The 22,532-nt window shown below is 36.9% G+C and overlaps 1 protein-coding gene and 1 non-coding gene across 3 annotated transcripts in view; one reads left to right on the forward strand and one right to left on the reverse strand.

Moving 5' to 3' along the window:
* The first annotated feature begins 3,667 nt into the window (after positions 1-3,667).
* The window catches only part of LOC113227609, a 53,635-nt gene continuing 34,770 nt past the window's right edge, over positions 3,668-22,532 (forward strand). Inside the window, exons 1-3 of one of the 2 annotated variants that reach the window (XM_026460571.1) lie at positions 3,668-3,802; positions 6,446-6,623; positions 20,782-20,893. In XM_026460571.1, the coding sequence (XP_026316356.1) occupies positions 3,784-3,802; positions 6,446-6,623; positions 20,782-20,893 (309 nt within the window). In that variant the 5' untranslated portion in view covers positions 3,668-3,783. The remainder of the gene's footprint in view (positions 3,803-6,445; positions 6,624-20,781; positions 20,894-22,532) is intronic. The other variant, XM_026460572.1, reaches the window with a different exon arrangement.
* On the reverse strand, positions 22,335-22,408 carry Trnan-guu. The gene has a single exon. It is a non-coding gene; the product is annotated as a tRNA-Asn (tRNA).

The following is a 22,532-nucleotide window of genomic DNA, read 5'->3' on the forward strand; positions in this document are numbered from 1 at the left end:
GATTAATCCCTGTGCGTATCCTCACTCCTCTGTATGATATCCTCCTCTCTAAAATCCCCCGTCCCGTCAATATCAACTTCCTCCATTGACTTACAATTATATGGACGTCGGGTCCGCGCTAAAAAGTGTCCGAACTTATAGAGCGTTAAAATCGTATACAGAGCGTCATTCACGCTTTAGTCTTCTTTTGTTCGACTGACAGCGAAGCAAGCAAAATTAGACAGTACAGCGATGACATTACAATTTAAATTCAACGTTTTAGCTGTTTCATATTCCTTTACATGTCACTACGTTTAAATAGGTTGACTTGGGACATTTTTTCGTGGTTTTTGTATTAGACCCGTCGTCCATTTATTTGTAAGTCAATGACTTCCTCTTATCGTTAATCCACTCTTTCTTTGTCTATGTCCTGTGTAAGTTTATTAAAAAAAACAATTTGTTTTTATAATAGTCTGTGTATGTACTCTGTTGTTGTAGATTCTCTTCTCAGTGATTTTTTTCGGAATTTGCCGGTCAATCTTTAAGTTAAACGATTGCGTTCCTCACCTTGGCGTTGGAGGATTTACCGTGGTATCAATGGGGTTGTAACATTATAAAGTAGAAGTCATATTTTTACAAAACTATCGCATATAGTCATTGACTTACAATTATATGGACGTCGGGTCCGCGCTAAGAAGTGTCCGCACTTGTAAGGCGCTAAAATCGTATACAGAGCGCCAAACTCCGCTTTAGTCTTCATTTGTTCGACTGACAGCGCGATACTGCGATGACATTACAATTTAAATTTCGAAAAGGTTGACTTGGGACATTTTTTTCGTGGTTTTTGTATTAGACCCGTCGTCCATTTATTTGTAAGTCAATGCATATAGTAATTTTTGCTTGACATTGGCGAAATTATTGTTTATTTCGATGGAGCTATAGCATTTAAAAAAAGAAGAAGTAGAAGAAGAAATGAATTTTGAAAAAAAATGAGCAATGCCCTTTCGAATAAAAATGTTGTAAAAGGCTTTTACGCATGCTGCCATGATGTATTAGAGGTAAAATAAGTAATTTCTAAATATTGAAAATATTTCAGAATTTGAATTGATAAAATTAATTTAGAAAAATACAGTTAGATTGCAATGTTCAGTTTTTTTTTTCTATACTTCTTTATGCGAAAAACATTACGATTTTTCGAGTATTAAAAGTTTTTGCTTAACCTTAACGTTGAGAAGTACAGTGTAATTAAATAAAAAGAAACCATTACTGGGTATAAGGCGGTAATATAATAAAAACGCCCGTGGGCGTAATTTAGGACATTACGGTCGACGTTGCCTGCATGTTATGACACTGTTTACGAGCAAGTGTGCTGAAAGAATATTTATTATTATTATTATATTATTTACACAAAATAAATATTTATCCTTATGGTAAAAACAACATGATATTCATTAAAATAGATATTACAAACAAGACTTACTCTTACTTATCTTTTTCTTTTTTCTCTTTTTTGTTGTATCTTTATACTGCCATGATAGATAGGCACGTAAGGGTTCAGTATTCCTTAGTTTGTCCTACCAGAAATGGCAATTTGGGATTAGCGACCTGCAGGGTCACCGAGGTCAATCTTTTTTATTTTGCCCTAAAGTGTTGTTGCGCGGAGTTATTTATGGTCAGTATATCACGTTTAATTACGCTGTGTGAGGGTGTTGTAGTGGCCAGTTTAGCGCTCTTCTGATTTAGACTTGACAGCTAGGCTTTTGGCGGAGTCCCTTTGACTTGATTCCTACTTTTCGTGCTAAATCCATACCTACTCATAGCCGACCGTCTCCAACTACTTGGGATAGTAGCAGCAGAGCTTCTTGTGAAAGATTTCGTCTAGGGAAGCACTGCCACCTTAACTATTTCTGCCGCCAAGCAATAATGTCAGTATTACTGTGTTCCGGTTTTGAAGGGTAAGGGTGCTGGTGAAATTAGTGCACATGGGCTTTGTCAACTTAATGTCTCAGGGTGACGGGCGCAGTGGCTTTGCCCATCAGATCTATGCAATTTAAAGCTCTGATTGGTACTGCAACTGTTCTGGGCAGGCGAGTAGCTTACCATCAGGCTCATGACTTGTTCGTCCCGTCACTTGATATGATAAAAAGGAAATGGACCTGTCATCCGGTTTAAAATTCGGCAGATATAATAAAATCATGGCTAAAAACGCAGCCAGGACTCTCGGCATCCTTTCCAAGGTGACTTCTGACGTCACATCAGGACCGTTATACCAAGCACAAGTCCGGTGATGTATGGAGCACTGACACCTATGGCATGGTTGTAATAAATGCCAACCAGCAACCTTGGATTGGAAATTGAAAAGCGTTCCAAGAGCCTGCTGCAGGGCCTTGAACACAGTTGTAAAACCATTTAATTCCGAATTCCCCTTCCATCACTGGGAGACTAGACTTAGGCTTGGGTTCCACCCCTATGTTGTGATAATATATTATGAAGGATTACGCTTCCAAATTTACGTGGTGAGTGGCTATGGAGTGGAATTCCCTGCCTGCAGACATTCATTAGCCATTTTTATCCAACTAAGTATAATAACTCGCAGTATTCTTGATCTATTTGCTTCTGTTGTATGGAATCCGATGTACGCCGTCCTTTCGGTACGCATAAAGAGCTTGCAACGCGCCTTTATAAGACATTTAGCATTCAATACGTCAGGCATATCTTATAGAAGCTCATATGAGCAGCGCCTCTCGTTCTTTCGAATGATACCTCTCTATGAACGTCGGCAAAATTATTGATCTCCTTTTTCTGTACAAGGTTGTGAATGGTATTATTACTTGTGACCAAATTCCAGAACGCATAAAAATCCGTGTTCCGTTTAATTATCCCAGACACAGAATTACAAAACTTATGTCTCACCTTGTCGGATATTTAATAAGGGTATTTAATTAATACAATTGTACTGTCATATTTACGTCAATCAACTATTTATTCCGATCTTATAATCAATTATTTAACTTAAATTTTAGAACGTTATTGAATAATTGGATTATTAATATTTAAAGTTGTTTTTATTTTATATATTATATGTATCTGGGTATATATATATTAAGTGATGTGTATTCCTGTAATTGGCTTACACATAAGAACTGTGCTTTACTAAATGTCGACGTTTAAACTCTGTCTGTGTAAACTGTTGGTGTTCCAAATGAATAAATAATTAAATAAATAAAAAGCACCGCTTTGTGTCTTAGTCGGTTCAAATGTTCCGATAATACTGGCAGCATTAGCGTGCTGAATAGCCAACGAAATTTGTTACACCAAGTAAGATCCAGAGCGTGGATCACAGCCTCTATCTCTAAGCCGACGACTCAAATCCCTGATTCTATAATTACAACTTATTAATAAATACCTCGTAAATTATCTAAAGAACATTCTAATTTACGCTGCTATGTTTTACAAAATGATATTAATGGTCGCGTTGAAAAAAAAAATTGACGCAAAATGAAAAAAAAAATAGATAAAAGCTAAAAAAACAGTCAATACCATAGACGTCGAATATAGGTCTATGACCAAAACAATATAAATCGTATACGTCATTGTAACAGTAAATTTACAACAATGTAGTATTTGTTGAAAATAGTATTTTATTTAGCAAAAATCTAAGACACCAATTAAAAATGGCAAAAATTAAGTAGTGAAAATCAAGTGTCCATTTCAGTTTTCTTAATATTAAAATTTCAATATGTTGTGTGTCCCGACCTAAGGATGGATTTTTTTATTCCGAGACCAGAACCGTAACATTCAGAAATGCTTACCGACGACGATAGTAAGTTTTTGGAAACTTTACAACATAATTTTGAGATATAAGAAGCCCTGTTCCAATTTTCCTCAATAATAACGGCTCCACTCCTGCCATTCCTTGGTCATCAAATAAATAAAAAAATAACGCACACACTCTTAGCCCCGCACTAGGGAAACCCTGTGTCGCGGGTACCATGAGACACACGCTTTGACAATCACAAATTACAGCCAAAATCACGAGAAAAATAAATGTAGGCCTAACAAATATTTCTCCACATCCGGGAATCGAACTGTGCGTGGCAGACCAGCATGGTAACCGGTCGGCCACAGAGACAGTTCAAGGCCTAAAACTCTGGGCAGACTGAGACGCGCGACCGCCATACGTTTCAGTGGGGCAGGATTGATATAGGGTTGAAATTTCTTCGCCGGAACACTTCCGCAACCACCTCTGTGTGACCTGAGCATTACTAATATTCTTCCACGAGGACAGCTATGCCGTATTTTCTCCGTTTATCATCTGTGACAATCACACCTAACGGTGCTTTTCCACCGGCGAGGCAAGACGAGAATTGAAATTTGTATGGTGGCAAAATTTTAATTCTCTCTTAGCGCATCTTCGCTGGAAATAGTCTGGATTGAAGAGGATGTACGAGATGTGAATTTAAATATTAGTGAGCCGTATTGCTGCCAGCATAAGGTATTTGTTGAGCGAACCTGCGCCAACTTCCTATGGCTATCAATACTGCTCTATCTACTCCTTATCATAACTACAGGCGTACAGGTTAACTGAGTCGGTTTCTAAGGTAGTTGCGCGATGCAGGAGGAGTGAGAGTTTACGTAACATTTACGTTGCGCTGCATACAGGATAATTTTAACAAGATGTTTCTAAGTCAAAGTCAAAGTTACATAACCATTTATTCCATAAAATATTTTTACACTTGAAAACGTCGTTTTTTACTGCTCGTTCACTACGCTGACCTCCCTGAGAAGAACGACCAAGAAACTCTAGGGATTGCTCTTTTCAAATAAACTTAAATGCTATGGAATACATTTTGAAACATAATTGTGTGGAATCTAAATACTTGTTGTCTTTCCATACATCTTTATCTAACACATGCTCTTCAATTTTGTGATACGGTTTTTCAATGAAAATATTTTTAATGTAAGTTTTAAACTTATGAAATGATAACTCCTTACATACATACATACACTCCTTCCGTATGGCGCTGCTACCTCGTGATTCTGTTAAATGGTAGGCATGTAATGTAATCTACATGTTTAGCGAAATTGAGTTATTAACATATCTGGAATCAGTGAAACGAGATCTAGAACGCTTTATTCTTACAATATTTTTAGTTTTGTAACACCACATACAAGAAGTATTAGTAACCTTGCCTTGCCGCTAGACGGCGTTGGGATCAAAATAGAGCTATCGAAGTGTTAACTAAATTACCATTTCAGTTGCAAAAGGAAATTGCTTTGTATATACGCCTTCAGCTCGCCCTTTAATCCGGTGGCGCAGTCAAGACCATCAACGGCCAACTGCAAAATATCCTTCAAAAAAAAAAAGCTTTGTGTATACGGGTTATGAGCTTTCAGCTCGCCCTTTTCTTCCGGTGGCGCAGTCAAGGCCATCAGCGGCCAACTGCAAAGTGTCCTTAAAAAAACACTTTGTATATTTTTAATTCGGTGGCGCAGTCAAAGCCATCAGCGGCCAACTTACGTCAAAATATCCTTAAAAAACAAATGCTTTGAGTGGCTCTCTAGTACTTCCACCGGGTGAGATACCTACTGGGAGATGAAAGTTCATAGAATCGTCGGTCCTCGAGAGCCGGCTGCCGCTTTCATCGGGTGGGACGGTGAGCTGAAATCGATGAATATTATTTATTCATCGATGATGAGCGCGATTACGTCTCTTACGTCGATCATACACCTACGTAAGTAATCGTCGTTGAACATTTGGAGGCTACAAAAGTCTTTCTTCACACTCCCGCGCTGCGTAAACTTATTACAGTTTTAATTTTAGTGTTAAGCAATATCAGCGTAATTGGCATTTTTTATTATCAAAAAAACTAATTGAAACTCGAAAGTTATCGAAATACAAATACGTTAGTTATGACAGAATATCAATTGTGAGATTTTGGGGTACGTACGATTTAACATGGTTTTATTCCAAATAATTGCTCAGGCGTCGATTGTTTAAAATTTATCTATCAAGTAATTTACTCTATTGATATTTTATTTTTTAATTCTAATATCAAGTTCGCGATGGCAATTAATATCCATCGGGAGCTCGCGATAGCTATTGATTCTCGTCTCATCTCGTCGGTGGAAAAGCACGCTCTCACTCGTTCCAATCTTATAACTTCTGTCACTGCCTCCATGGCCGAAAGGTTACGTGCCACTCTGCTACGCAGAGATTCCGGGTTCGGTTCCTGGGCCGGGAGAAACTTTTGTATGTATATTTATTTGTCTCGTGAGTTTGAGTGTGTTTTGTGGTTGTCTAAGTGTGTGTCCATGGCACTCGCGATACTCACTTTCGCTCAATCAATCACGAGTAGGCGGTAGCTGTTCAATTCTCGACTCACCACGTCGGTGGAAAAGCGTCTTATCCTCAATTTTCCGCCGTTGACTGTACTCATCTGCGTATACTATTTTTGTGGTACAGACGATGAAGAAACACCTGGGTCGATCGGCGTTGGCCGTTACCCATGCATGCCATCTCTGGTCGCTTTACAACAAATGCGACACCGCCTCCACCTCGCTTACTTGGGCAAGAGACTTATGAAATGGACTGCCATGGCTACAGGCAGGGAATTGAGGAAGATTGCCATTTCATTGAATACGTACGTCATATTTTTCTTACTGTTTTTTATGATATAAAGCGACGGGATGAACAGTCGTGCGCCTGGTGGTGAGCAACACGCCTATCCATAACAGTTGCAGTGCCATTCAGAGCTTTAAATCACAAAGGTCTGGAAAGGACTGCCACTGCGACCGTTAGCCTGAGACATAAGTTGACAAGTCCTATGTGCCTGTAATTTCACCGGTACCCTTACCCTTTAAAACCTGAACACAGTAATGCTCACGTCACTGCTTGACGTCAATAGTAGGTAAGGTGGCAATACTTGCCTGGACGAAGTGTTTCAAAAGGAGCTCTGCTGCTACTTATATACTGTACAAAATCCGATAGCATCTCAATAATATGATAACATTGATGTTACGCTGCAATCTGGACTGTTTGCACATTGCCAAAACCCTCTACAACTTACAACTGAGTGAAAGTCAAATAATCCATTCCATAGGTAAAATAAATTTACACTTGAAAACGGCATTGTTAAGCTAATACTCGTTCGCTGTTGCTGACTTCCTTGAGAAGAACGAGCAAGAAACTCCAGGGATTGCTCTTTTGAAATAAACTCGCAGAAAAGTAGCCTGCTTGTCGGTTTTCTATCGGATACATTTCGGCGTGTGTGCTGAGTGGACCTTTTCAATTTAGTTCCACCCTCACCGTTCCTTCTTCGGTCGACTAGAAGGTCCGGAGCACTCCATTCTTGTGTAGTTGATATTCCACCTATTTGAACTAAGATGCGTACGGCAAAGTAATGGTATGCTCTACGATATCTGTATTTCCCAAAAAGTATAATTTGGGGCTATTCAAGGCTAGAGTCAATAGGCATTTTTTAGACAAACCGCCCGTCACGTCGTCGTCATCGTCGGTCACACGGTCGCTTAGCATCAGGTGACATTGTGGCCAATCGTGTGTCTATTATATAAAAAAGATACTTAAATGCTATAAAATACACTTTCAATACATCTTTATTTAATACGTAGTCTTCAATTTTGTAATATGACTTTTCAATTAAAATGTTTATAATGTAGGTTTTAACACTGTTAATACAATAGTTAATAAGTTAATTCCTACTTGCCTAATTTGGATATTTAAAAATAAAAGAGAAAAAATAGTTTCATATTTTTGATTAAGAACAATTTTTGATACAACTAGCTCTCAAAAAGCGTGTCTCATTTTGAGTTAAGTAGATATATTTTTGTTGTTTTTTACAATATTCTAACGACGGTTTTATTGACATGTAGAGAATCAAATTTTACGTTCAACAGTGGTATAATCTTGAATTTCACATATTTTTAGTTATAACACTATTGCAATAGCAGTGCGATATATATGCTCCGGAATCTTATTGTAAAAACCACACATATATATGTCTGTGGTAAAGACGTATACAGTTCTCCATACTTTAGTTTGATTTCTTTTACTTGATATCTTTTACTTTAGTTTGATTTTCGACTTACTTTTACTTTACTTTGGCACGCTATGACGTGATAGTGACGTGAAACCTCAATTCATTGTCGAAAAAGTATAATCAAAAGCGAGTCGCATCTATAAGATTTTAGATTTATAACTAGTATTGCAAGGGGAAGATGATTAAAAACTTTATGTTATGATATTTACTTAATATATTTCAATGAACAGAAGCAATGTCAATTCGAAACTTCTTTGTTTTGCATTGAACTTTGACGCGAGTTTGCCGGAGGTAGAAGTTGTGCTGGCCAGCGATCGTATAAGTGACGATCGTATTAGATTTTTTTTTTTAAATAACGAATTTCGAAAATGAAATGCCGAGTTGTGTCGTAAAATGATACATTCCATAAATTTTACTGCACGTCACTATTGACAACTATGTACAGCAATTAGGTCCTTCAACGTAGTTATGAATTAATATGAAACTTGATGAGCGGACAAACGTCAAAATGACCATCATAGCGTGCAGGTACTTATCTTACATTACATCTTCATTAATTTTTTTTCTTAACTTTTCCAAATTCAAATTCCAAATTCCATTTATTTGCCACACACAAAAAAAACACAAAACGTACAATTGAAAAATCTAACATATAAATGGTAACTAAAAACACAAAACTATTCTCTATGGTTACAGATGTGTGGTGAGGATTCTGAGCTCAGTATATGCCGTGCAAACTTAGTTTGCGCAGCACTGATTTTCAGCCAGAACCTCCCTGACAGGAGCTACGGTCTCACGTTTGTGTAACAGGCAATTTATGGAACAAAAATAATACAGACCTTGAATTAAGCTATTTGAGGAGCGCGAAAGTAGAAAATAAAATAAAATAATAGTAATAATTTACACAATAAAAACCGATTTTTGTCATTGTCAAGTTTATATTTCCTTAGATGGTAAAAAGTGGAATAAAAAAAAAAGATCAAAATAAATCTTTGAAGGGAGAAAAAAAAATAGTTATCCTAAACAGAAATTTACAAAATAGGTACGTTTAAAATTTACAACATATTTTGATGACCCTGGGGTGATTCAGCATCTTCCTTTTGAGCAGTTAAAAATATTTTTTATTTTTTATAATACTCTTTGAATTGCGTTTTGAGTGTATTTCAGAAGGCGAGGACCATATACAGTATCGCAATAGTTAAAAACTGATAATACCAGTGATTTTACAACAATTTTTCTTATTTCTATCGTTAGGAATTTTCTAATGTTGTGTAGGAGTTTAAGCCTAAAGAAGGCATTGCGGATTTTTAAGTTTATGTGATCTTTAAATTGTAGGTCACTATCAATCAAAAGACCCAAGTTGGTTGCTAGCTATAGCGTCACTTCCTATGTAGACAAGTGGATTTTGTTCTAGGACACGGTTATGCTGACATAATGATGAATCTAGAATTATATATTTAGATTTACTAGGATTTAAAACCAGTGCATTTCGACTAGCCCATTCACTTACACTAGTTAGATCTTAGTTCAGTTCATTAATAGCTCTTATCGCATCAGTAGGCGGAAAAGAGTGGTAAAAGTATCGTCAGCATTCACTAGTGTGAACATTGCAAAATTTGAGAGTATCTACGAGGTCACTGGTGCAGAGTAAGAACAGAGTAGGACTTAGAATAGACCCCTGTGGCGTGCCTCTACGCTTTTAATCTTGTAAAACTACCCTTTTAATCTCGGACTTAACAATGTCTCCTCTTTCATTTTGCAACTCCACATATTGCATTCTATTTGTAAGAAATGACCGAAACCAGTCACAGACATCTCGACTCACACCATAACGGCTCATCTTGACGATTAGAAGTTCGGTACTGATACACTCAAAAGCGCGAAAAAAATCTAAAAGGACAAGAACACTAACCGTACCAGTATCTGTGGCCGTTATAATGTCGTCGATGACGTGTGCTAGAGCCGTATCAGTGCCACGCCCCTTACGAAAACCCGACTGGACTACAGGCAGATTGTTCTCTTTTTCTAAATACCTAGTAAAAACAAACAACTCTTTCTAGGACCTTCGAAAGAATGGGCATAATACTTATAGGTCTTTAATTTCTTCGACTTTAGAAGATTTCGGAATAGGTTTTACCCTAGCTAATTTCCAAGTTTCGGGAAAATATTTGATTTTTTTTTTTTTTTTTTATGACATTAAGTAACGGGACGAACAAGTCGTGTGCCTGATGGTAAGCTACACGCCTGCCCATAACAGTTGCAGTGCCACCAAGAGCTTTAAATTACAAAGATCTTGGGGGCACTGCCACTGCGCCCGTCACCCTGAGACATAAGTTGACAAGTCTCATGTGCCTGTAATTTCACCAGCACCCTTACCCTTCACAACCGGAACACAGTAATGTGACCATTACTGCTTGGCGGCAGAAATAGGTAAGGTGGCAGTACTTCCCTGGACGAGCTCTTTCACAAGGAGCTCTACTGCTACTAAAATACTGATTATACTGATTCTATTGATGTATTTATAATATTGGTAACAAAGAGTAAGGTGACATTTAGTGTTCCACCTATCATATGTAATCATGACTATGTGCTTTGCTTTTGATTGATTGTATTATTTTTTTCACTTGATCAACAAAACACTTTTCTAGTCTAAAACAATTTTTTGCACGAGGGGTTACTCCTATGTGGTCGGTATTTACATTACCACTACCTGATGTTTCAAGAAAAAAATCGTTTAAGGCATATAATTAGGTGATGTGGCATCGTCGTTGACATTCCACTGCTGCGCACATTTTTTTAATGACTCCACATTTTCTTGGCGCATGTTTATTATTAGATAGATAGATAAACACTTTATTCACTGATATAACACAAATACAGATTAAGCATAAAAGAAAAACAAAACATGATTGTCATAGCAGTGAAACGGCGATGACTTAGTATATACCAAAGTTTCCTAAGGCGCTGGTTTTCAGTCAGAACCAACGAGAGGGATTAAATTATTTGAAAACAAAAATAGTAAAGTTATACATTGACAATAATAATATACATAGTAAAGTGTAAATAGTGCATCTAAAATAACCTGTTTGACATGTAAGTGCATGAGCAAATGTGAATATAATTACAGCTGTAGGAGCAAGTTGTGACTGTAAAGAGGTTTTAATGTTGTGTAATGTTATTAGTATTATAATATAATTATACACATAAAAAGAATAGATCAAAGCAACAACAAAATTCGATTCTAGTCAGACTACGTTAAAGAATGAAAACACACTGCACAGATTTTTGAGAGTAGGTGTTGCCGGTACAGTGCTTTGAATTTGGGTTTGGATGTCTCGTTGCGTATAGGTGGTGGAATATTATTATTTACGTAAAAATTAACATAAGCTATTTTTTCTCTATCTAATACCCCATTCACCAAATTGCGTAATTGTTTGTAGCCTCTATGAGCATCAGTACTAGAATTATTCGCTCTAACTAGTGCTTCATCGCGTAAGGACATCATTAATTTTATATTTCCAGTAATCCACGTCGTGGGTCTATTATTAACACGCAATTTACGAAAAGGTGCATGCTTATCATACAACAATAACAGTAAAGTATTAAAATGTTGGACTGCCTTATTAACTCAACGGCAGTTTTCCATCCCCGCCCAAGGAAGCTTTCTTGGATCATTTTCCAACCCTTCGGGGTCATTATTTCTTGTGTAAATATACTGTGGCACTTCTTTAGGTTTTTTTTTATAAAACATTCAGCCACTATCATTGCGTGGTCGCTGAGACAGGTATTATGAAAAATATACACGTTGTGACATAGATTAGGAGAGCTAGTGATAATAAGGTTTAGTAGTGTTGAGGAGGAGTTGGTTACCCTGGTGGGTTCCTTTGCCAGTTGTTCAAAATTACGTTAGTATAAAAAGGACAATAGCTTTCGAGCTGCGCTAGTGCTTGGTTGTAAAAGGTCAACATTGAAATCAGTCAATATAAAGATGTGGTCACAATAGTTAAAAGCATTTACTTCACTTAAGGCCTCGACCGCTGAATCCACAGACACTCTTTCCGTGCGATAGGCAGTGCCAATCGCAACCCGACTCACGCCAACTAGGTTTAATTCAACCAAAACTGCTCCAACTCGACACGAACGTCTCCGGTGGTCGGACCTGGATGTGGTCGGCCCCGCACGCGCACGCTTCGACGTATATAGAAACCCATCCCTCCGTCTCTCTTATCTTTCGGTCGAGGCCTAAGTTTTAAGGTATAACCCGGTACCATAAGTGCCGAGTTCTCGTTCCCTTCTCGGATCCACGTTTCGTTCAAAGCCAAAAAGTCTAGGTCAAGATTATCCATAGCAGCTAGAAGTTCATCACGTCCAACATTCAAAGACCGAAAGAAAGAAGAAGATTTTAAGCGAATCACCTATGTTGAAAAAATGGCATATAAAATACCAAAAAATAATAGGAAACATATCCAAACCAAAAAGTAAAGAATGAAAAAAATAAAATAAATACACATTCATTATAATTCAGTGATAATCTTTTAAAATGGTAAACAATACATCCATTCACATTTTTATCTTGATAAGCATGCAACAAGAAGCCAAACACATAATATCGCGATAAAGTAAAAATCAAAAATAGCCTAATAATTTTATTACGGAACACTGAGAATAGGTGAACCAGTCGCGACAATTCCAAAAACCCGCACGACGTCCTCCTCACCTCTCAGGCACTGTTTCTCCGTACGATTTTCTCGACTTTCCGTCGCGGGTCCATACGTAACGCCACATTGCGATACGTTTAGCCCCGCGAGCCTTCGCGAATAGCCGGCGATTAGCCCTCGCGAGACGCTCATTTATGTATTCATCATATATGTATATCATCCGTGGTGGCGCCGCGACGGACTGTTACTGGACACTATTATAGGACGCGGTCGGGGCGCGCTCTCGCCTTCCACACGTCCACGTACTGGTCCCGCTCGCTCCACTGTCACAATATCGCGCTTACAATTCACAATCCAACTTAGAATTTAAATTCATAGCGACTGCGGCAACTATGTGGCCTAACGATTCCTGCTGCTCCTCCGGAACTCCCGTTATTTCAAGGATATTTAGCAATAGCTCCTGTTCTCGGTCATTTATATCCTGTCTCAACTCCGAAATAACGCGTTCCAAAGTTCCCACCTCATTTTGTTTTGGTTCCTCTAACTGTTGCTCGACACGTTCTATACGAGTTTCTAAAACAATATTACTTTAACCTTACATTGATTGACTTTTCGTACCGTAACGCGCTTAAAGTAAGCTTATTGTAATGTTAAATCTTTGTTTTATTGGCAGATTTGTGACTGTTCTTCACTCAGTTCGTACTATGACGCGACTTTAACATTAAAGTAATATTGCTCTTATGTCAAATTTAGCAATCTTAAAATAGTTACCCGGATGCAATGGAAACAATATTATTTTCAATTTTATTGTCTAAATATTGATTTGTAATGGTTAAAAGTTAAGTTGAACTTATTTATTCACATATATCTTTTCAATATTTTGTTTATTTTTTATTTAATAACACATAGGAAATAATTTGTCATAAAATAAAAATACGCGATGTTTATTTCGTAAAATTATGACAGCGCCATCTATATGCTCCTTGGCGAAACTAACAGTTGACACTAGACTATGGTACCGAATTCACAACGTGACTATCAAGAGTCGGCTTGTTTTATTTATTTTTCTTCATGAAAATGCGGAAAAATAATTGAAAACAACTTAATTTGAATAGATTTTAGACATACTTTTATTTTTTTCAACAGTTAAAATTCTCTGAATGTAAATAACATTAAGGCCTTAAACATTATACTACGATAATTCGATTCGGAACATCAAAAAAGAAAGAGATGGCATTATATACTTCACATAACGTTATCTCTTTCCTATTTTTAGTAAGGAATAGACAATATTGGGAAATCATTCGTTCTTTCAATCACTCTTGCAATAATACATTACTTGGTTGATATCCATTCTCTCCTAGCGCATCTTTGGTGGAAATGGTCGGGATTGACGAGGATGGGCGGGACGAGATTTTAAATATTTGTTGATGTAACATTGAATCGTATTGCTGCCTACATAGACTCTTTATTAACTCTGCAACGGAAATACGATTCACGATGTCTCGCACGATATCGCGCGATGGCTATTAATGTAAATCGCGATAGTGTTGGATACAGTCGCGGGAATTGCAACGTAAACGTTCACACGTTCTCGAAATTATGTAAATATTAGATATTTCAAAAAATGTACCTTGTACTGTTTTCAAAAATATGTAATCACGACATCATTTTAAAAGACGTGTACTTTTATTTTAGAGAAAAATAAACAAATATATAGTCCTGGTGTACATGTATCCATATCATTTTCGTAAATATTTATACAATGCATATTATATATTTATAATTGCTTTAAAATGTACACGATTAGGATTGCGATTTTATCATTATTATGTAACTACTTTTAGAACATTGCATCGTTTTCAAAAATATACATATATATGTTACTGGAAATGTATGTAATCCGTCATTGTATACAATTCCTAGGAAATGTATGTAATTCCTAAAATCGCACGGAAATGTGTAAAATAAATTATATTAGACACATTTCCTAGGAAATCTATACATTTCCTAAATAGCAATCGGAAATGTAAAACATTTGAGATTTCAATGGGTACGCGGGGTTAGCGGGGCGAGGGGAGGGTATTGCTTCGTCTGATCGGGCGATCGCGCTAGTGCCGCGTAAACTGTCAGTGCGTACGCGCGTCGCAGTCCCTCTGGGCAGAAACGAATCGGATTATTTAGGTTAAGTTAGGTTTTTTTATACAAACGCGGAAGTCCCTCTGGGCAATGAGTGCTTTAATAAAAAATATTATTCTCATTTTAACAACGTGTTTTATTACAGAAAGCATTATTTTTATACATTTCCTAATACGATATTGGAATTATATACAATTCCTAGGAATTGTACACATTTTCTAGGACATTTATGTAACAAATAGTTTTTGAAACAATGTTTTATACATTTCCTAGATAGCTTCGGAATTGTATACATTTCCTAGGATTTGTATACATTTCCTAGGATTTGTATACAATTCCTAGATTTCATACATTTCCGGTAACATATACACAATATAGTTGGAATATAACGTAAACATACCAGCGCCAGTTATAAACATTTTTTTAAGTGTATTTTGCTAGTTCGTAATATTTGTCCTGGGATAAAAGATTATATTAAAAAAATTTGGAAATGAAACTAATAATAATAAATAATAATATTTTTACCGGATTTAAATCGCGTATATTTGTTTTTTCAAACAAACCAACTTTTCAGGCCCTTTACAGGTCCCAAGGTCAACGGTTGAATAAGAACTCGATTAAAAAAAATGCGCGATGTTAATTTCGTAAAATTATGACAGCGACATCTATATCCCTTTCAGACCTGAACTTTTTTTTCCGTAAAATCATTGATTTTTTTAATTTAACGTATTGTTTGGGCAGTAAGAAACAAGAAAAAATGCTGAAAAAAAAATACGACTTTTCCTTTTTCCAGGAAACTATGCGCACGACCGTGCGTGTTCGGTACAACGACACAATGCGCACGCTCGTGCGTATCAAGATAGACTGAGTGAAATTGTAAATAAAACACGTTAAATATTAGTTATTATACATTTATTTTTTTACAAATAATCAGCCTTTTGTTTTAATCAGTCACATTTTTAGTCTTATTACTTAAAAATTTAAAAAAAAACAAATGATGAGATCAACTTCTTCCCGATAACGGTTAATAAAATATTTATCAAAAAAATTAAGCATAGTAACTTTTTTAATGAACAGTATGATATTCTGAAAAACAGTTCTTTCCCCTAGAAAGACATAAGTATACTTTGCACTTCGTGCACATTATTTTTGAACGGCTATTGCAAACCTCCAGTTTGCAAACTCTAGGTGAGGTAATGTTGTCATCAAAATAAGGCAAGTGTCCAAAATTGTCATGCCTCTTAGCAACTGAAGGAGTCGGTTGTTTGTATTTCTTGACTGCAAGCACCCCAACATCTATTTCATCATTTTCTTCAGGCTGTAAATGCCCCTTGGTAGGAGTTTCGGTTAAGCCTTCAGCAACATCCAATCGGAAATGCAACAAGTCCAAGATTCTGTTCTGGGGTACATTATTTGCAATACAATCATTGCGATAAAGACGCCAGGCATTTGCTACAGCTAAATCTAGAAAATGTATGATGACTTTTAAAGTCCATTTTCTGGTCTTGATGAAAGCTCGATAATACTCAATTTGTTGGTCCAGCACGTCCACTCCTCCCATATATCTATTGTAATTGGAAATAACTTTAGGACATGTGACATCAACGTAGGTCTTTGTTGGTTTATCCCACCGTTTAATCAATGATGTGTTGTCTGCTCCTGTGCAGTTGGATATCATCATTACGGACTTATTGTCTTTCCATTTAACGAGAGCTAAATCATCATCACATACAAATTGTTGAGATTCTCCCCTTTTCATCTTATTATCTGCCTTAAAGTTCAAGTTTTTTCGTTCACGAACCCGATTCATCATTATGGTGCCAGTTCCATGCAATCCCAATTCAGTTAACCTTTCTAAAAGGCTAACACTAGTAAAAAATCTATCGAAATACAAACAACTGTTAACTGGAACTTTTTGAGCTAAATGTAGAATGACTGATGCACCTACACCTAGGTCTCTTTCAGCAAAAGCAGTTCTTGCTCCTAAATAAATCTCAAAATCCAACATCAACCCTTCGCTCGTAGTTAGGACAAAATTTTCAACCCGACTGGACGAGGTTTGTTTCTTACAACCTGGCGTAAACTGCATCTTCCAGTGAAGGGAATCATTTGTTCATCTATTGAGTAAGAACATGGCACTCTTTCTAACTTGCAACAAGTCTGTTTAACTTTATCTATTACGGGCTGTACCTTCCACAAAGGATTTAGTCTGTCTTCTGGAGAAGTGGGTTGGTCTTCTGGTACAAAATGCAATGCACTTCGTAAGGTTGTGAAACGATCACGTGTCATAACGTCGGCTATCAGTGCCAATCGTGTATTTTGACGCCAGAATAAATACAAACGCGGAAAGGCGAATACCCCCATGTATAAATGCATTCCAAAAACTTTCTTTATTTCATCGGCAGAGGTTTTTAAAACCTTACCAGTTTTTCTTAAATGGTAATTGTTGGTACATACTGCTCCTAGTTAATAAAACTCATCATTAAAATAATCTTCAAAGTATTGGATCGGGGTCCTAATAGCGTTGAGACGTAGTGGTTGATAATTGTGTTCTTTGTCAGGATAGTTAGTTTGCCTCCATATCTTACCTCTGCTTTGCCCTCTTGACGAACCTACTCGTTGAGTAGAATGACCACTATCAGCTTGACTACTGGTATTTTCTGAAGGTACTGGTTCCGGAGGTTTAGGTGGTTCAGGTACGATAAAGGATTCAGTTGTTGACAAATCCTCTGCGTACTCTGCTTCATTATCTTCAACAAGGAAGTTTTCGTCTAAAATATCTTCTATATCCGAGTCACTTCCGTCACCTAATAGGTTAAATATGATGTCATCGGTTAAATTCTTTCCTGAAAAGTAAATAAAACCTATATATTTACGATATTTCAATTAAAAACATAATAAAATACATGCGCACGGCCGCGCGGATTTTTCCCAAAAAAAACGACTTAAGCCCAAACTGCTACAAGCGTGCGTGTTGTTTTTCATTGACGATTAGTCGGGGAAAAAATGCCTAAAATTTAATTATATTTACAACATTGTCTAAAGAAAGAACCCAACTTTATATATTGTATATGATCGGGGACCATAATTGCAAAAAACAAATTATTTTGATTACGTACCTCCGCGGGAGTTGGCGCCAAAATACGCCGACATCTTCCACCACCGGTTGCCGGCGTCGAACTACCCATACAATGCGCGAATATCATTAAATATACGAGCCACAGAACGCACGGTCCAGGCGTGTCGGTTTCGTTTCGAAAAGTATAATATGACCTAACAAGATATTTTTTTTAATGGATCCGCACGCTCATATAAGCAAGGTTTGAAAGGCGACATTAACAGTTGACACTAGACTGTAATTCCGAATTCACAACGTGACTATCAAGACTCAGCTTGTTTTATTTATTTTTCATCATGAAATGCGGAAAAATAATTGAAAACAACGTAATTTGAATAGATTTTAGACATACTTTTATTTTTTTTAACAGTTAAAATTCTCTGAATGTAAATAACATTAAGAGGGAGCATGCCAAAAAAGTTTTGACGTTGGCTCCGCCCAAATTTGTGAAACAAATACATATATGCCTGAAGTTCGCGTGACATGCGACAGTAGATGTTGAATTTTGCGCATTAAAAGTACCAAATTCGTTTTAGCGGAATAACTCTAAAACTAAAGGGATTAAAAAAAATCCGTAGTGACAGTTCTCGATCATGCATAAATATAATTAATTATCTAATTTTTGTCCTAATAACCTGTAGCATTTCGAGGATGAATCGAAAAAATGCGAAAATTAGAGGTCATTTCGTGATTTTTATCTATCGAGGAAACTTTATTCTTTTATGTTGCTGATTAGTGTCTATGCTTGAATATATCGTGTAGTTACTCATACAATATTTTATTTTTAATTTTAAAGTGGATATACCCCTCTAAAATCAAATCGAAGATTAGGAATTTTTCCTCTGCTTCCTCTTAAGTACTTTAACATTATTCTACTATAAGACGATTCGGAATGTCAAAAAAGAAAGAGATGGCATTGTATAGTTCATATCGCGTTATTTCTTTCTTATGTTTAGTAGTGAATAGACAGTATAGGGAAGTCATTCGTTTTTTCAATCAACACTACTTGGTTGACAGCTTTGTCATGGTACGAATATGAGTAATATTATAATAAGCTTACTAGCTTACATTGAAATAAGATTGTTTTTGGAAAGGTTATGGTAGGCCCTCTGGTCACCGCGCATTCACTGTGGACGCACACTTAGGGTCGTATTCTAGAACTATTCTCAATGCTCAAGTCAGGATTGCACTGGCGACACAAGCACTGGAAATACGACCCTAATGGCAGGGACTTGAGTATGATTTCGAGTGCTTTAAACCATACCGAGTAGAGTTCTAGAATACGACCCTTAGTCTTAAAAATGTATATAAATAATAATAATAATAATAAAAATAATTATTGAGACAACTGAGATCCAATCAAATGTTAGTAGGTACAGACTTAAAACTATATTAGTACTTATATTTTACCAGGGACTTATTACGTACGTATTATGTATTAAGTGCCGCATAATTGGGCACTCATTCCTGTCAGCAACTGTCTTCACGAGGCTATTGCGGCTGTCACGTATTCTCTTCAGCAGCGACGCCGACTTTTTACGTACAACAGCCGTAAAACTATCTACGCGCGCATCAATGAACATGGCTGAGGCACTGCAGAAACGTGACAGCCCCAACAGCGTCGTGAAGGCGTTGTTGTATTGCACGCACAGATCATTTCGAGAGCACTGAGTGTAGCTCTTCCACAAAGCGCTAGCGTACATTGGTGTGCAGTAAGCTTTAAACAATGTTATCTTAACTGCAGCCGTACATCTGGCGAACCTGCTGGCAAGCATGTTTGCTCTCACCGAGAGTGCTCTCCGTTCGCGCTGTATGTCCAGGTCATTCTTGAGGTCGTCGGTAACATAGTGTCCCAAGTATTTAAAGTGGCTAACCCTTCTTAACGGAGTACCATTAAGTAGTACAAAAAGTGCCCACGTAGGACTCTTCCTACCGGCGGCTCCAAAGATCATAAACTCCGACTTTTTAACATTATATAACAAGCCATGGGATGTTGCATATGACTCACATACTCCAACTAGTTTTCTCAATAAAAAGAGATTCATTTTTCTTAAATCGACCGACTAACTCAGTTTTTCTTCACCGACTAACTCAGTAAACGCTGTTGGGTGACGATCATATCTGACGTTTAATTAGAAATGTTCTGAAGAGCTCGGAAAGCGTCCTTCGATTCGAGAACGATATCCAATCGATCGATTCCGTTAAAATATCGAAGAGTTCTGAATCGGGCCTGATCTGATTTCTAAATGCTGAAACAAGAGATTCCCTATAGAGACCCGCACCATCAAACCAAGGCTTTCGAGGAGGTCGCGGTTGCATTGTCCTATATAAAATGTCTCTTGCTAGTGAAATTTCCTCGTTGTCTTTATCCCAAATAATTAGACAAATATCTTTAGCTAGAAAAATAAGTTCCGTAGCGGTTTGTTTACAATATATGCTCACGCCATAAGAAGCTTGTTTAGCAAGTTTAGCCGCCTTCTCATTACGTAAGATACCTACGTGTGATGGAATCCATTGCATAAAGATTTTTTATACTCAACTCGTATATTAATTTCAGGGCTTTATATGCAATTGGAATGCCTTTACTCCCTAAATTACATTTTTCAAAGTGTTGGAGCGCGCTTCTAGAATCTGTGGCAATTAGAATCTTATCTCTCTGTCATCTTCTTTCTTAACGAAATCAGGACTTTGGGATATTGTCTTTGGGCTTGTTGAAATGTATTGATGAGTTGTTAGCTTACGGATGGTGGCTTTGTTTACTATTTTGAGTACACTGTTTTGTAAAGGGGTTTTTTAAATTTAAATTTAATGTATTATTACTTTTCAGGGTATTCAGTGACTTTGGGATCGATGTGCGAACAGGTTACATGTTGATCGCTAGATCTTACTATTATTGCCCCCACTTGAGGCATATGGTCATCCATAATCTTGAAAGTACCGTAAGTATATTGTCAAATACATTTTCTCCATCTGGGGGTACGGCAGTGACCACGGAAGAAAAAAACAATCGAAGTGCCTTAGACCTCGATTACTATCAGAACCGATGTTCGCCAAAATGCACACATTTTTGGTTTGAAACACTACGAAATCTTGATAATGATTGGTCGTAGTTTCAAATTTAAAAAGAGATAACAGGTTCTGGATTGTTAATGTAATTTAAACTTTACCCTGTTGGCATATCAATGAAAGTTATTGCCAGTTACGACGTTTTGATTATTATAATTGAAATTTCAATCAATGTAGTCCCATCTAACAACGCAACAAAAAATATTTCGATAAACAGAAAATTGAATATTTAATAAAAAAAGACTTCCGATGATATGAAATACCACCACGGGTAATATTTTTGGTGTGGCTACCATTTTTGCATTCCAAACCAGCACAATAAGGCATTTTTGTAGGATTTTAGAGAATTTGCACGAGAGAATGGCGCAACCATACCATGCAAAGTTAAAATGGCGGACTGAGCTCAAGTAGGTCTTTCGAGACCTAATGTTGGCACGCGTCCGATGCTAACTAATCACTTCCACAGTATTAATTGTTCTGTGGTAGTGACTCATGCTAAATTTAATAATCCCATATGGAATTTTTTTTTCTTCAAATACTTCAATCTACTATTCTGCCCTCGTAACGAATGCATACGTATGCGTACTTTATACAGCAATTGTGTCTTTTCGTTCTGAGGGAGAATATTCACAGAAACGATATGTTCCAAAAAAAACCACTATATAATCACAATAATTAATAAAAAAATTAAATAGTACACAAATTACTCAAAAATCTCTACTTAGCGAATGAATGTGAATAATTTTAAACTTTCATTATATATTTTTTTCTTATATGACTCTTCAGCGCCCGCTTTTGGGATCACTGTGGGAAACTATAGATTGGATGAACAGTATGTCACTAGGATTAGCTAATATACTATGCCAATAACTTTTTAAGAAACGGAAATAAGACTCTACGAATTAAGCGGTTTCACACACGCGTCACTTTAAGCAGGGATGCAAACGCTCGACTGGATCGATACAAACGCTCGTTTGCCTCACTGGTAAAAGTCGCCGCGTGTAAACACTCTTAAATAGAAAAGTAATAAAATTTCACTTATACGCAATTTCGTGTTATTTGTAAGCCTTTCATGCGATAAAAGCATGTGGCTTTATTATACTTAACGGTGCGTTTTACAAATAATTTATACAAATCCAGGACTTTAATGTTCAAAACAAAAATTCTTACGAAGCATGTGAGACAATTGACTTCCTGACTGCTACCAAAGTGTTGTCCGATCAGCGTCTGACCAATGGGCTATTACAGTCTATCTACATATTTGGCAAACTGCATACGGTCTTCTGATCTGAAAATTATTGAAAAATAAATTAGCACACCCGGGTAGAATCGAATCACCAACCTTTCGGTTAACAGCCGAACGCGCTAACCAATTGCGCTACGAAGGCTATACGTGTCACTTTTAAATTAAAGAACCTAAATGAATTAGTTAACTAAGCAGTAGATGTTAAAATTACTTAAAAGAAATTGTCGCCTCCGGGTGGAATCGAACCACCAACCTTTCGGTTAACA

The sequence above is a fragment of the Hyposmocoma kahamanoa genome, unplaced genomic scaffold (assembly GCF_003589595.1).
Source record: "Hyposmocoma kahamanoa isolate Upper Pololo Valley unplaced genomic scaffold, ASM358959v1 211, whole genome shotgun sequence".
Classification (NCBI taxonomy): domain Eukaryota; kingdom Metazoa; phylum Arthropoda; class Insecta; order Lepidoptera; family Cosmopterigidae; genus Hyposmocoma; species Hyposmocoma kahamanoa.